General features: G+C 40.7%; 1 protein-coding gene across 1 annotated transcript in view; it reads left to right on the top strand.

Moving 5' to 3' along the window:
• The window catches only part of LOC119734777 (SMC5-SMC6 complex localization factor protein 2-like), a 202,895-nt gene that overhangs the window by 106,570 nt on the left and 80,630 nt on the right, over positions 1-15,695 (top strand). The window contains exons 8-9 of the mRNA XM_038208330.1: positions 1,490-1,585; positions 8,520-8,663. Coding sequence (XP_038064258.1) covers positions 1,490-1,585; positions 8,520-8,663 — 240 coding nt within the window. The remainder of the gene's footprint in view (positions 1-1,489; positions 1,586-8,519; positions 8,664-15,695) is intronic.

Below are 15,695 nucleotides of genomic sequence, written 5' to 3'. Positions count from 1 at the left end.
TCAGACAAGGGATTTACCACCACTTGGGATGGTCTACGTTCATGCCTTCTCCGTGTCCGATGTCAAAATCAAAGTTCAGCAGTGAAAATAGATGAAAATATTTTACTGCTATAGGGAGCCTCTCTCAAACTTTGTAGATATAAGTGGAGAGTGTAAGTGCTCGCAAAATGATGGTTTGAACGCAACAAGGTGTTGGATCGAAATCAAAGTTATTTCGCAGCTAGCCTTACAAGAAAATTATAACGAAACGCCCGGAATGTCAGCTATTTCTCTTAAACAAAGCGCGTGGAATGTTAAACTCGCATGCTATTGCATAGTTGAGCAAAATTCTAGGCGGCGCGCACTGTAAAAAAAAGTTTAGTTGGCCGCGAGAGGGCGCTAGGCAAAAAGCATGATCGCAATGGCTGCTCACATATAAAATGACACAAACACGAAGTTAAGAAGTTATGATATGAATGCTGGAGTAAGGAACCTGTTGGGTAAAAGTAAGTACTGAAACCCGACCTGGTTACAATATGGAACACCATGATGATGGCACTGGGAGAAACCTCCCCGAACAACTGCGGTTCCCCAGGCCATATGGGTCCCACAGTAAAAGAAGGGTGCAGCAAAGGCCACCAGTGGCCCCAAGGGTAAAACCCAAAAGGGGACCACTTGTCACTCAATCACGCCATCAGTTTCTGGACCATTGGCATCACCAAGCCACCCGGCGTTGATCTCCCGTGGTTCCAACGGAGGTTTTTCCTCTAAACCCCCCCCCCCCCTCCAGATTTACCCAAGACATAAATGTGCCCCCTCAAGCATAAACGTGCCCCCTCGAGATGAAAACAAAACTGGACCTAAAATGTCGGATAATTGTTTTAAGTAACCATTTCCCAAAAAACCGTGTAGGGAATTCTTATATGAACGAGGAATACAAAAACCAAGCCCCAAAACCCTTACAATGCGCCCTGAAAATTGGCACATTATGTGTAGTTTGCATAAAAGCCGGTTTTGAAGAGCAGCGCCCCCCCCCCCCCCTATTTTGAAAGACGGTACCAGCCCCCCACCCCTCATTATTTGATTTTATGGAGGCAAAGTGTCCGGTGACAAAAACGTGTCGAAATTTCAGCACAGATGTTCCTCTCCCCCCCCCCCCCCCCAAAAATGCTGGATACGCTGTTGCACCGACAGAAGATGCCTTTTACTAAGCAAGTGCCCCTTTTGGTGGTGCCCTCCCTCCTCCCCCCTTTGAAAACCATTTCGCCGCCACTGATACAATATTTGTTATAAAATAATAACCCCCAAATCCAGTGATTTCTGAAAATTACAGCAAAAGCAGATGTTGTATATTCCTGTTAATGTACACACTACCTACCTTTCATTTCAAAATGTATTATTACACAGGCAGGGATTTATATGTTAGTTGGTATATTCGTACATATTTAGAAAAAGTAATCAAGATAATTCTCTTAATATTTCTCAATTTTTCTTTTTCTATCCAATCCAGATGAACTAAAGGAATTGCTGATGTCTCGGCTTATATTAGACATGTACACAGGGAAGAAATGTCCAGATCCAGTCATGCTGTGGCTTTTACAACTTTGTGAGTTACTCAATTTACTTACCTTTCATGTTTAGTCATTTTAGATGCAACTTAACTCATGCTTGGTAGTATTTTTTTTAATTTCCCCTTGAGGGCAAAATCTTTTTAACTTTTGGTACATTTTGCTTCATGATAAATCAGAGTTGTTGTTTTTTTAATATGAAGTGAGATCAACAGAGGTACCAGTGCTGATGTTTCGAGCTAAGGGGTATATCATGTACATAATTATTTATTTTCTTGATGGGAATAGAGTATAACTTTCAGATAAAAATATGTTTACTGTAATTGGGAGGAATGTGTGCCGTCATTGTTTTGTCAACAAACATTAGATTTCCATTACAGAAAATACCTCACCTCTGTTTACCTACATTTGCATATCAGCGCGCATGCGCACAAACATTCGCTGAAAAGAATAGCGCCCAAGCCACACCCTCATTGTCCACTGCATGCCCCACGCCCACAAAGGACCCTGTAACGTAATAGCTCGTTCTAGTTTTTCAGCGACGTGTAGTGTAAAGACGTACAATTTTTAGCTGTTCTCGCTGTGATTACAAAATGGCGGACTCTGCCAAAACCAAGAAGAAAACTGTCTCAAGCCCTTCTACTGGAAAGTCACCCTCTACTCAATCCAAGCGTGATAATTCCTCTGCTACGACTGGGTCCAATCTCCCGGGTTCGGCAGTTTGAATTTCTCCGGGGTCAAAGAATTCTCCAATGAGAATTACGGCCACTTTCCGACAAATCTCGCATTCTTACGGCAGTCTGCAGGAGCACATGCATGCTTCGGAACAACAGGTCGACTCGCATGTGCAGGCGGGACGGCGGGGCTTGGCGTTCGAAACCCAAAGGTCCCTCGGTAATCCGACCAGCCCCGCCAGGTCACAGAGGCTTGGGGCACCACCACCACCATCATCTTCAGTCAGCCATACTACGGGTTCGTATTCTCAACCTAGTTTTACAAGCAAATCTCGGCGAGATTTTCTTCATCATTCGGAGCCTCACACGTGGTCCTTTTTCCCGAACGATCCTCGTCAGTTCGACCACAATTCTCACACTCCGTATCCACTCAGTGTTCCAGCCTACGACCCTGCGGGTTTATCCCCAGACTTTTCCGATAGGATTTTCACACCATTACACACCTTATCAGGGTAATTCTTCACATTCTCCGCGAGATCATGGCGTACCTTTCACAGGACAAAGACTCCGTTCTCCGCAACGCTTCAGTGAACACACCAGCCGGGCGGGGAGAGAACGCCGCAATTCACGGCGCCGTTCCCGGTCTCATGCGCGGTCCCGCTCGGACTCCGACGATCGACATCGGCGCCGACATCGTTCTTCTCGTCATGATCGTGATTACTCACAGTCGGATTCTGGTCATCGAAGCCGACACTCACATTCTAGATCTCCTTCAAGGTCTTCTTTTTCCTCGGGCCAGACAGTGGATGAAGATAGTCTCTCCAATGTCCAACGGGCTAATCTTACGATGACGGCAGTGGGTAAGATCCTTCAGTTTCCACCCCCTTCCCCAGTCGAATCTACTCGACCTTCATATCGCAGAGATTCTGGTACTCGTAAATATAAGCCTTCGCAGCCCACTTTTCCTATTGATAGAATGTGTGCTGACTCTATGAATGAGTCCCTTTGTCAGCTGCAAAACAAGCACTCTCTCTCTTGTGGACCGAGCAGGTTTGCAGGCATGTTCAACACCAATAAAGCGGACACTGATAGATTCTTTTCTACCCCTTCCTTGTCCTCTGAGGCCAAAGACTTGCTGAGACGTGAGAATCCGCAATCTCATAAGCAAATTTTTGATGCTAAGACGAAAACACTTGACAAAAGAATTGCCTACTTGGATAGCCATCTGCGTCAAGGGTCCAAAGTGGCCTCTTTCTCCATCCTGTTATCGGATTCCCTTGCTCGATGTTATGGAGATCCTTCCTTGTGTGAGCCATATAAGATACCTGAAATGTTCCATTTTTTGGATGATTGTCTGAGTTTTTGCCTTAAGGAATTTAGTTTGGGTTTTGCTTCAACTTCGTTGCTGCGACGCTCCCTTGTTGTAGACAAGTTGTTTCTCCCTCCACTTGGGGCGAAGGATCGCATGCTAGACCTTCCCCTGGCTGGGCGTGATCTCTTTGACAACAGGTTCGACGAGACTATGTTACACGAAGTTTAATAAATTTAATCTTTGAAATTCCATATAAAATCAACCGTGAGAGACCGCAACTTGAATTTTGCGGGATTCGACATGATAATACATGCTCTTCATTTTATCTTGTGCGCGTAAAATCACGTGACCTTTCCTTCCGGTCGAAACCGGAAGTGGTTAATAGTTTGAAAGTGGAGATATGAACTTGCTTTTAATGCTGTTGGTGTCTGCCTCAATTGATCTTTCAAACAAAATTATTGGTGACGCCATGAAGTGTTGGAGCACCCTCTAGCAGCGGGTTTAAAAAACGTCAAAAACGCATTTTCAACTTGATGTCTGTGGCGAAGTTTGCGGTAATCGCTTCAAAATTAATGAACCTTAATGCAGACATATGCGCGAAAAAAAATTGATTACATCATCAGATCGGAAGTTACAATAAAAAGACCTTTAAACCTTCAAAAATTGCTAAAAAATCAACCGTGATAGATATAATCAAGATTTGGCTTATATAGCACAGTTGAAATAGCTCTTGAACTTTCTGGCAATAACGTCACAATGACATCATCAAGTATCATATTACAAGCAATCAAAGATTTTAATCAATATAACATCAACTGCTACAGATTTGATTCTGTTTTTAATGGCAATCGATACAATATTGCAGGGTCTTCATTTTTTGGTATTAAGTGCAAAATCACTTGACCCTTCCTTCCGGTCAAAACCAGAAGTGCCTTATTATTTGAAATTGGCAGAAGATGCGAACTTGCTTTCAACGATGTGAGTGTCTGCCTAGGCAGTACTGTACCAACATTTTACAGGTGATGTCATCAAATGTTAGAGCGCCCTCTGGCGGCATGTTGAAAAAGTCAAACATGGATTTAAACATGCATATTTTGAGTTGATGTTTGTGGCATGACGTGAACACTCCTCCTAAGACCAACCCGACCAACCATTAGGCAACTCGGGTTGGGACGCACCATTTTGGGGAGCCTGCCCTAGGGGATTAAGATATTTATAAGCACTTATCCTATAATTGGTTCCTAAAAGGAGCGAAGGTCACTCTGCCTGAGAGATTTCAAGAATAATATTTGGTTGCTAAATTTAATCTGTCAGCCAACAAAAGTATTATCATAATGACGTACCTGAAATGTTAACTTGTTTTATATGTTGAAGTGTGAAAATCTGTGAATAAATGGCTGAGAACGATCTGTTACTATTATGCTAGCATAAAACCGCAATTCACCAGAAAGTATAGTTCCAGAAAGCAGTGTGGCTAACATGTGGTATTTCATTTAACCACAAGTCATTATCTCGCTGGGACAGTCAGTACGCAGTGTGGTCGATAATGAGGCACACAGCGAAGTTTTACTTGCAGCGAGTTGTACGGTCTCGGACCTTCAAGAATTCACGAGGTTTCGCGAGCGTTCGGCAGTGCCCCTGGAAGATAGACGAGAAACCCGTTTTCGCGGCAGTGTTGGGCCAACATGGAGGGGTAAGTGAAAAAATAATATTTTCGGCGTCGAATGATACCATTTTGGGGGGATTTTATTGTTGTAAAGGTGATTAATTAGACTTGCCAAATGAGTTATGAAAATCCTATTTTTTTAAAAACTACCTGCACGTTTTGAGTGATCCTGACTAGCTCGGGATATTGTTGGATAAAATTTGTCATTTCCTGGACTCTTGAAGAGTTATGCTTTCGAACCGTACTATTCCCATCTCTGCAGGTTTTGTGGGCGATTTATATTTTGATGTGAAATATACGTGAAAATTGCTTGATTTTGGTCAGCAACGTCTTGACGGATGACGTCACTCGTGTACATGTATGTAGTGTATGGATGTGTATTACCGGTACCATATGTACACGTAGATGGGTGCATCGTGACCGACGTCGACAATAGGTTCCTACCCGCTACTTTTGCATGTCGCATCAAGTACGAACAAAACAAATACATCCATGTGCATGTACATGATGTAGGCTATGCATTAGGAAAGAATGTAGTATCCAGAAGCCACTTATATGTAATTCAGCGGTTGTGTACAAGGTCTATGAGTATGAAGAGTCAAGAAAATTAATTTTCTAAGTATTTCCTAACAAAATTGGAAATGATTCTCACATTAATCTCAGTCCCAGATTCATGTCTTTTTTCAACATTTTTGCAATGACTAACCATGGACTAACCTAATATTTCTTTCCCAGTAAATATACATGTATATTGATTGATTATAATTTTTCTCTCCTTTATCTTTTCTTTAATATACCCTAGGTCAAGTACGCAGAGTGATTTACCCGTTTTCCCTGTCAAGATAGTTGGACACCATGGACACAACATCCGCACTGGAAGATGAACATGACCAATTTCAATGGAACTCTATTATTTTACTATGGATTGAACTATACCATTTTTGTGGTGCGACTCGATAATGATTTGGCATGTTTAATTCAATGACGTGTGATCAACAACTCACAAACAGACAAATCAGGCGCCGGGGAATGTTACGCCATGTCGCATGGAATATTGCATGTATTGTTCGATGATAAAAAAAAAAGAGGAATAAGCACTTCCATGGTACATGTAATATGCGCCATCTTCTTCACATGACAAAAAGAACAAGCATTGCTAGATGTGGACCTATTTTGAAATGGACACATTTGGAATGAATGCATGATGACTTGGAAGCACAAAATGTTTTGTTTGATGAGGTGTAGACTGCAACGCATGTAAATTTGCCCAGTACGCAAGATGACGCATTACAGTGAAAAAAAATAATCAGTTCAATCAAAGTTCTCTAAATATTAACTTCCAGATTTATTTCACAAATTAATCCATTTGTCAGTAGCCTTTATTCTGTGTATTGAAAACCGATAATACAATACAAACCTCTGTGAATGGCTGTACACTGCACTCGAAGTCCATATCGACGTTCAGAAAATACGCAGACTGCGTACCGGTAGCATTATGAACCACTGGCAACTTTGCTGATCGTCTGCGAGACAGTTTGCGTCTGTCTGAGTTGTCGGCAACACTTCCAGATGAAATGTTTCCATATCTGTTTTGCAGTTTTGGTCCCTTTTTTTTCCGTTTCACTTTGCATTTCTTACGTTGATATGGAAACTAGCCTGAACAGAATTGATTGCTTGTTTGTTTGTAACCATTGCATATTTGTTCTTATACACCTGCATTCTTACCCTTGTAATTATTAAGAAATATAATTATTGTTATTGCCAAGGGCTGGAGCGGTTGAATGATCTTGTTGTTGTCTTAAATGAATTGCTGACGAGTTGTGGAATTTTATAAGCTCATGGTTTATACATGTAGCAAGAGTGTAGCTACTCCATGTACTTGTACATTGTACATCAGTGTTTTCCAGAGCATTAATAACCTCACACAATAATGAAACTGTGCCTTAATTTTCATGTTCACCTTTTTTTTTCAGATCTATATTTGTAAGTCATTCCATGTTGTGAGAAACTTTCATTTGTAAAGTTTTTTTCTTGGAAACTGAAAGTGGTTCAAATATTGAAGTGTTTCAGTATACCTCAGTGTTTAATGTTTAACTAAATGCAGCTGAGAGTATGTAATTTTGATTTTATGAATAAAGTGTTTCCAGAATTGCAGTCAAGAAAAGAGACAACTTGATTCTTTATATTTGTTTTCAGGTTCATGTCCACCTTCCTACTTAAGATAAAGCCAAAAATATAGCTTAAAACATAGTGATTTATTTTGCGAATTTGTACTCGCCCAACTTTTCCAATAAATCCCCACAATGGTTAAGAAATAGTTATTGCATTGCATAAAACAGTCGTAAAACCAGACACTCAAGAGGCAAGCATGGGAAGTTCCCTTTTACGCAAGCCTTTTTTTAATAATCATTCATCATCATCCGTCATGTCATTCCATCCTAATCAAGAGCCTTAGCAATTACCCAAATCATTGGAGAATCAAGCAATCACCTGCCTACATCCTAACCCTGTAACGCCTTTTATACACTTTGAGCCTCCTATATAGTATAACTTCGCTTTGCCATACAACAGTGCATAAACTCAATTGACCAATCAGAAACATGTATTCCAAATATGCAAAGTGTGGATTACTCATGTGGTCTTTGGTATTTAAAACATACAGTTGGTGACTTTATCATTCCTATTCCTTCACAGTATGTACCTAGACTTGGATGTGTTATAGATGAAAATTACAGTAAAGCCATGATGACATCAACACATGTCTTGTGACGTCACATTAAAGCTGCACTTTTCTAAGGCCTATATCAACAGAACTATAGGTCCGATTGGTTGTAACTTCGTATGTACCTAACCAAGTCCAGCTATGGTGACGTCATATATTGTGTGATGTGTCGTTCAAGGTGCTTTTTCATATGCCTATATATTCAATTTATTTGTAACTTGGTTTTGTACCCAGACCAGGATGTGTTAAAGAGGAAAATTGAAGTGACGTTTGGCCACAAACATAAAGCTAGATGTTTTTTTTGGGGGGGGGGGGGGTTTGCATGTTTATTTTGGACATTTTTCTTGTGTCCTTCCCTAATTGATTTCTCTTACCTGCATGCTCCCATCATACACTCATTCAATTTTTCTGGATCATGTTACTGCTGTTCTTCATGCTCATTGCTCTCTTGTCATCGTCTATATTGTACATAGCCAGTATTTCTGTATTTTGTGCGCTAGGTTATTCCTTTGGAAGTTATTTGTTTCGTATTTTTAGTATTTCAATCTGTCTTGTATTTTTAGGTCAAATAAATAATAACAATGATATTGTTTTTCAGTGTCCATCTGTGATAGTGAATTGGTTGCTGGGATGATATTTGATACTATGTGGTCACTGATGAACTCATGCCAACATTTACTTCATAATGCCAAGCCGTGGTGCCCTATACTTCAAGATATTGCTGCCATCTTTGTCAACTATGGTAAGATTTTTCAGCAGTAGTTCACTGTTAATTACTGGCTATATTGCAGTTAGATTGTGCAATTTCTACTACTGTACATTGGGCATGGTTCATGCAGGTAGAATGAATGTACATGCACCGCATATGTGTTCATGTCCTTTTTGGCCCAAATACTTTCCATTATAGGCCCAGATACAAGGTCAATGTTAATTTTCGCTGGTGTTATGTAAACAGTTATGTATTTCTTTCTTGACTGCCCTGGAGATAAAGACCCAAAAAATAATTGTCTGAACAGTAACCCATTCTAGCTATATATTTTTTGTGGCCAAATGCAGACATCAAACATTCGTCGCAGAGCTGACATACCGGCGAATCCACCATTTTTGGCGATTTCAAGATTTTGTTATTTTTAGGGTTTATAAAGGTTGCTCCTTTAAGTATTTATGCCAAAATTCTTGATTCTTGTCTGAATTTTGAGATTCGGAGCCCCCCTGTCACAAAAACAAATCCATAATTTGACCTAGTGACGAATACGGAATTTCGCTGGTAACCAGCTTATGAAAGGTGTGCGTCAAAGTACCAACAAATGGTTTTTGTCAGATTGGCGCGCGCGTGCGCGCGATCAGACAAACTGACAAATTGCATACAAACAGTGTGAAGATCAACCGGCTATTGGAGATTTTGTTAATTTGAAGAATACAAACTGACGAATACGTTTACGATCAAATAAATTCATATCGCACAATACTTCTGATTAAATAAGTGACCTAAGGCCCAAAAAAAAAAGTCTCCGGTTTCTGGTATGCGCGCGCGTCGCCGTAGCCATGCGCGTCGGCAAAATGAAAAAGTTTTTTTTTCAATACAAGATGATGTCTCAAAACCGCCAAACTCACTGGTTTGACTCGAATCCTGCTGCTGCACAATTTTAACGTGTTTTTAGATGGGGTTATGATCGAGAATAAGCTTTATGTGGCCTCTCTGGACTCCCATATATTTGCACTACGTTTAGTCGGGCACCAGTTGCAGTCATCAGCCGACATTTGAAGCCAAAAAAAAAAAAAAACAGGTAAAAAAAAAAAAAAAGCCGCGTCGCCGCACCACTTTTGGGACAAGCTCCATACCAGAAACCGGAGACTTTTTTTTTTTGGCCTAATGGATACTACGTTTCCTATTCTATTTCGAATATACACTAAAAGGGTTATTATCGAAACATTAATGGTAAAATACGATGCCCACAAAAATGTCCAATTTCAAACGCGAATTACTCGAAACAGGGTTTTCGCTTATTCATCAGTATGTCAGCTCTGCGACGATTTTATTGCCACATTTGGCAAAATAATGTATTTGAAAAAAAATATATTTAAAAAAAGGGTTCAAGTGTGCTGCCATCATTTTTAGCCTTGTCGTCACTATATGCATGACATATCACACAGCCCTGGCTGTGATTCATTGCATCAAGTGTACCATCCTGCCAGTTGCTATGTTGGTCCAATGTCTAGTGCTCTAGCTGAACCGCTGATCTGCATCACTGTACATGGTGGACTGAGTGACCAGGTGCATGCACCAGCACCAATTTTGAAAAAAAAATTATAGTTCTGTGGAGCGCTGTGGTATAATGGTTACGGTGTTCGGCTCACTTGCCGCGGTACGTTGGTTCGAAACCGGACAGGGAACATGGAGCTTGTGTTCTTGGGCAAGACACTTTACTACAATTACCTCTCTCCACCCAGGAGTATAAATGGGTACCTGTGAAGGTAGAGACCATATTGGGCTGATCTTGAGCTGCTGCAGAAACTGGTCTCATGGCCTGATGAACAGGGGTAATAATTGCAAAGCGCTTTGAGACCTTTGGTATAAAGCGCTATATAAGCACTATATATTATTATTATTCTCCAATATTACGAATCTGTATTTTAAAACATAAAAAAATACATATTAACACACACAAAAAAGGAAATTTATGTTTGTGAAATTACTCACTGAAATCTCAGTTTGTCCTGGGAGTCCTCAAGTATCCATTCCTGAATTCAGATAACTTCCAGATCTCCTTTGCATGGCTGTTTCAGCTCCCCTTCTAGAAGCTGCAGTTGCTCCCAGATCATTCTCACCTATCTCCAATGATTCGGACCTGGCCCAATTTCAAAGCGCTGCTTAACAGCCGATTTTGGGCAAAAAGATCCTCCGTAAACAATGATCAAAACAAAACAACTGAATCCAGAAGAAAAAAAAATGCTTCAAATAATGATGATACAACACAAATCTCCATTAGCACATCCATGCCATAAAATAGTGTTTAAGCAGCATGATTTTCTGCTGTGGTAAGCAGAACTTTTCTGCCAATTGTTACGTAGCGCTATGCAATTGGGCTGAGGAATTTATGGAGTTGGACAACTCCATGATTAACTCTGGTAATCCCTGTAGTGAGAAGAATTTTACTTCCCTCCCCCCCCCTCCCTCATGTAAGAAACATTCTCTTATATCCTGTTGTAGGGAATCTTCCAATCCTATCCTGCACACACACACAAATCTACAGTTCTTTGTGGCCAGTTTTTGTTGAGTTATCTTGGAGGAAGTCTTTCCCAAGGTTCAGAAAAAGAAATCACCCAGAATTCATGGACATGACTCGTGTGGACATGTTTTTAAAGCCAATGCAGATAACACCAGCCACTTTTTTACCATGACTACGATTTTGTCTGAAGTTAAAGACAAACTTTGTTCGGGAAAAGTGTATCGAAAAAAATATTTCCTGATGAATGTTCGAAAGGTCTAGATAAAACTCTAGAGAAATTGGATCATCACATTCGCCATGGAGCCAAAGTATCAAGTTTTTCTGTCCTAGTTTGAGATGTGTTTGCCTGGGTCTCTGAGCAGGGGTGTCAAATCTCCGCTTACTAGAGGATTTCTGCTTTTTTTGTTGAGCGTGCCATATTTTGTTTTCCGCTCTTTATTCTACCGGTGGTCCAGATTTTCCATCACTTTTCCCCCCGCGCGTAAGCATTGAGTTTATTTTAATTTTATTTTCAGCCGCCGCTGAATGCACGCGAAAAACACAATCGTTCCGCTCTACAAATCATGGAGTGAACACAATCGCCCATAGGTATGTGTAGGCTACTGTACATATGCCGTACAATGTGCATGCATTTTTCAGCTCGAAGCCTAGCCACGCTGCCTGTGTACAATGTATTGTACACTACATGTAAACAGCATCCAGGGAACAAACAGTCATTGCGCTGTGATTGACTGCAGATAAATATGAAGATTCACACATGCGCCATGAAACGCATTGGGACTCTTTGCAGCTGTGGCTGTGCCTGTGTCTGTGTAATTAGTGACACTCCGTGATCTCAACAATAACTCACCTTAAACATCAGAAAGATCACTTTGCACACGTCTTGTTGCAAACATAAAGCCTTGAAATAAGACTAGTAAATTGTTGCCTTGCTGATAGAGGGCTTCATGATTCGGGGCAAAGTTCATGTGTGCATTGCTTCCATTACATGTTGCATCCTGCATTCCGCTGCATGTTGCTTACGTAAGAACGTAAGTGTGTTGTTTCGTACGTATTTTCCAACAACATTTGACATTACTAATTCCGCAAGATGTCAATGCAACACAAATGCATACTTGTCCAAAGCGGTTCAGAGTTTTATACCGACATTGACAAGACTGATCCTCAAGTTGCAAATCCCTGGAAATGGATTTGGATGGAATACAACGTTCATAGGCAGAAATTAGGCGACACGATCAGAAAAATGCAAAGCCTGGACATGTGATGTGCATTCTTCGCAGCAAGGAATTGACATAAGGGAGTGGTCGAATTTCCCTGTGAGGTTTACAATAGCCAGAAAACATGAAGTATGGAGCTAGATTTATAGGAAGTTTTTTTTTGTTTGGTGGGGCGGGGCTTTGGCAGACTCACACTCCAAACCTCAATTTTAACACAGTTTTCATATACAAGTTGGCCATTTAGGCAGTTTAGCCAATATGAAGGAAAAGTTAACTTAAAGACATGCATAAATTGCAAAACATTTTCGACCAATAGTTGGCCCAGGAGGCTGTAAAATAATACCACATAGCATCTACATTTCAAAATTTCCATGGGCCCCAGACCCCACGGCATAGGGGCTTCGCTCTTTGTGCTCACATGTTCGGCTATTTTCAGGTTCAACTGTTTTTCAGCTATTTTTTTAGAGCTCCACTCACACCCTGCCTGAGGATCTATCATTATTGGACCAGTATCTTCTTCCAGTCTTATTCAAATTTCGGGATGACTGCTTAGGATCATGCCTACGAGAATTTGCTGCTTGGGCAGCGATCATTTTCTCACTGCACCAAAGGGTAATACTTGACAACCTTTTCTGGCCTTCCAAGGGACCCAGTGAGCACATTGAATATGTACCCCTTATCAGGGCTGATCTATTCAACAATACACCCCAGCAACCGTTCACACTAGACACATTAGGTAACTCCCGGGAGCACTATTTCCCGAGAATATGCACAGTCATTTCACACTCGCAATCAAACCCTGGGAATTGTGCAAGAGTTTGTGGGCGGCCAGTCGGCCAATTTCGAGAAAACTTTCTCGTTTCTCGTAGATGATGAAGTTGAGAAATACAGATCTAGAATTGCTACCTATCCCGGCGCGATGCCCAGCCAGCTCGGCCCGGTCCCCGGCCAATTAACCGGCTCTTCCAGACTGGGCTGCTCCGGCGAACTACGATGAAATGTTCCTGCATGCATTGTCAGAGCATGCCATAAGAACAAACAGGCCTCTTTATACTACCAATCTTATCAAATTGTTATTTTCAGCAACGACTTTGTAGCTTAAAAAATAAACTTTTAAATTGCAATTTTCTTCGGAAAAAAATACGGCAAGTCGTCATGATATGGATGGATCATCCATTGATATCATAAGGGGTGCTTTTCCCTTTTTTTAAGTTTTACATCGTTTCTTGAATAAAATTCTTTACAAAATTATGTTGTGATGATGAACTTATTTTCTAACATGGATATGTTTTGGACTTCACAAAGAGTATTTTTTTTATAATTTTGGAACGTTGGAAATGCTGGTAAATGTTCTTTGAAAAAAAAAGAACATGGTACACCCCTAGAGTAAATGGTGTGATCCACATTGGTGACATACATGTATGCGCGCACACACACTAGTGCACTGTATATTACAGCAGCTCAACATCTGTTTTTCATCAAAGAAATTTTCATGAAAATGCCTACGTACATATGTTGTTGGATAGGAAAATAGACTGTTGTCTGTTTTGGAGGACAAAAGTTGGTGAGATTTTCCAGGTGCAACATATTCGAAGTTGGGAGTCTTTCAGTTGGAAAATTTCATGGAGAATGCCTACATGTTCGTACGAACGTTGTTGGAAAAAAGTATATGTTTTGGAAGATAAAAGTTGCATTTCCAGGCACCATGAACTGAAGTTGTGAATATTTCAGTCATGCTGGGGCCGGATTGACAAACTGAACACTATTTTCTTGTAATATAATTGTGCATCGCACACTGCGAATTATTTCCGAAGTTCGGAGCACTTGAATATTGTGTGGCAAAATGCGATGCGATACAGGGGAAACCGAACAAGTTGGGGTAAGTTCAAACCCACTTTTGTTCACACTAGATGTTTTAAACGTGAAACCCAGGGGTTTTCTCCCTCAACCCTACTCCCGAGCAGGGGGTAAATATTTTCCGGGGGGAAAGCTATTACCCGGGAATTTCTTTGGTAGTGTGAACAGACCGACCGAAATTCCCCGGGAATTTCCCCAGGGTATTCCCAGGGAATTTGTCTAGTGTGAACGGGTTTTAAGTAGGTCGAGGTTATGTATTAAAAAGAACCAAGTGCCTGAAGACACTGTAAAAAGAACTAAGTGCCTGAAGACACTGCATCCAGATCCTGACTTTCTGCCTAAATGCTATCAAGTTGTCCTTCTGATCAGCAGGCCTTTCTGAGGTTGCCAAAGCCCTGGCAACAAAGAGCAGATGGACTTCAACAGGAAAATCTTACAACAGACAACAGTCACCCTTAAGCTATCAATTACCAATTCTACCTCAATGAGCATTGGAGATTTTTCCGTCCATTTAAAAAATAAAAAGGATAGTCAAAAAACAGTGGGCCATATTTTGTTCTCCTCAAAATCCCATAGACATTGTACATGTCTTTTCCGGCCTTCATTTTTGCCATTCATCTTTGTCGTACATCATTCAAAGTCAGCACAGGCATAGTCCTTACAGCATAGATGAGTGCTAAAGAATGACGTAATGGTGAAATCATCATGGGTCACGTGACATCACGTTAGAGATTTATAGATTGAATATTTGGAAATCAATATAAAATCATCCATGAGACACCTGAACTTGACTTTTGCGGGAATTGAAAAAAATAATCCAGGATCGGCATTTAATGTAGTGTGAGCCAAATCATGCGACCCTTCCTTCTGGTCCAAATCGGAAGTACCTTATAATTTGAAATTGGAAAAGATGTGAACTTTCTTTCAAAGATGTTAGTCTCTGGCAAGTTTGTACTTCACAAAAAAAAATACTGCTGATGTCATAACATGTAAGAGTGCCCTCTAGCAGCAGGTTGATATATGTGGGCGAAGTTTGCTGAAATCACTATATAATTCATCGGGTGCCTGGAAGAAACTCATTATGGGGGGGGGGGGGAATTGGGTCAAAAGGTCAAGTTCTGGTTTTTCCGGTAATCGATAAAGCTTGGAAATATCTTTTACACATTGTCTCAAGGGGCTATGTCATTCTGACATAATAAACAGTAAACAAAGGACGGAAGGAGGTTTTTCATTATTTGTGCCTGGCAAAAGGTTGTAAACATGTAATTATAATGTAACAAATAATGTTCCCAGTGCCCTAATGCCCCCTCTTAATATTTTGAAGTAAAAAATGCATAGTATTGTTTTAATTATTAACGACTTTCATGAGCACAAATTTCAGCCAGATGTGATTTTTCATATAGAAATGGGAGCACAAAACCTTTCAAGTGCATTTTGTGTGCCTGGGCTGCTAAGGTCCTTTTCCTTGGC

The sequence above is a fragment of the Patiria miniata genome, unplaced genomic scaffold (assembly GCF_015706575.1).
Source record: "Patiria miniata isolate m_02_andy unplaced genomic scaffold, ASM1570657v1 HiC_scaffold_10, whole genome shotgun sequence".
NCBI lineage: Eukaryota > Metazoa > Echinodermata > Asteroidea > Valvatida > Asterinidae > Patiria > Patiria miniata.
Note: the sequence above shows the minus strand (reverse complement) of the source record. Positions and strands in the feature narration are given on the sequence as shown.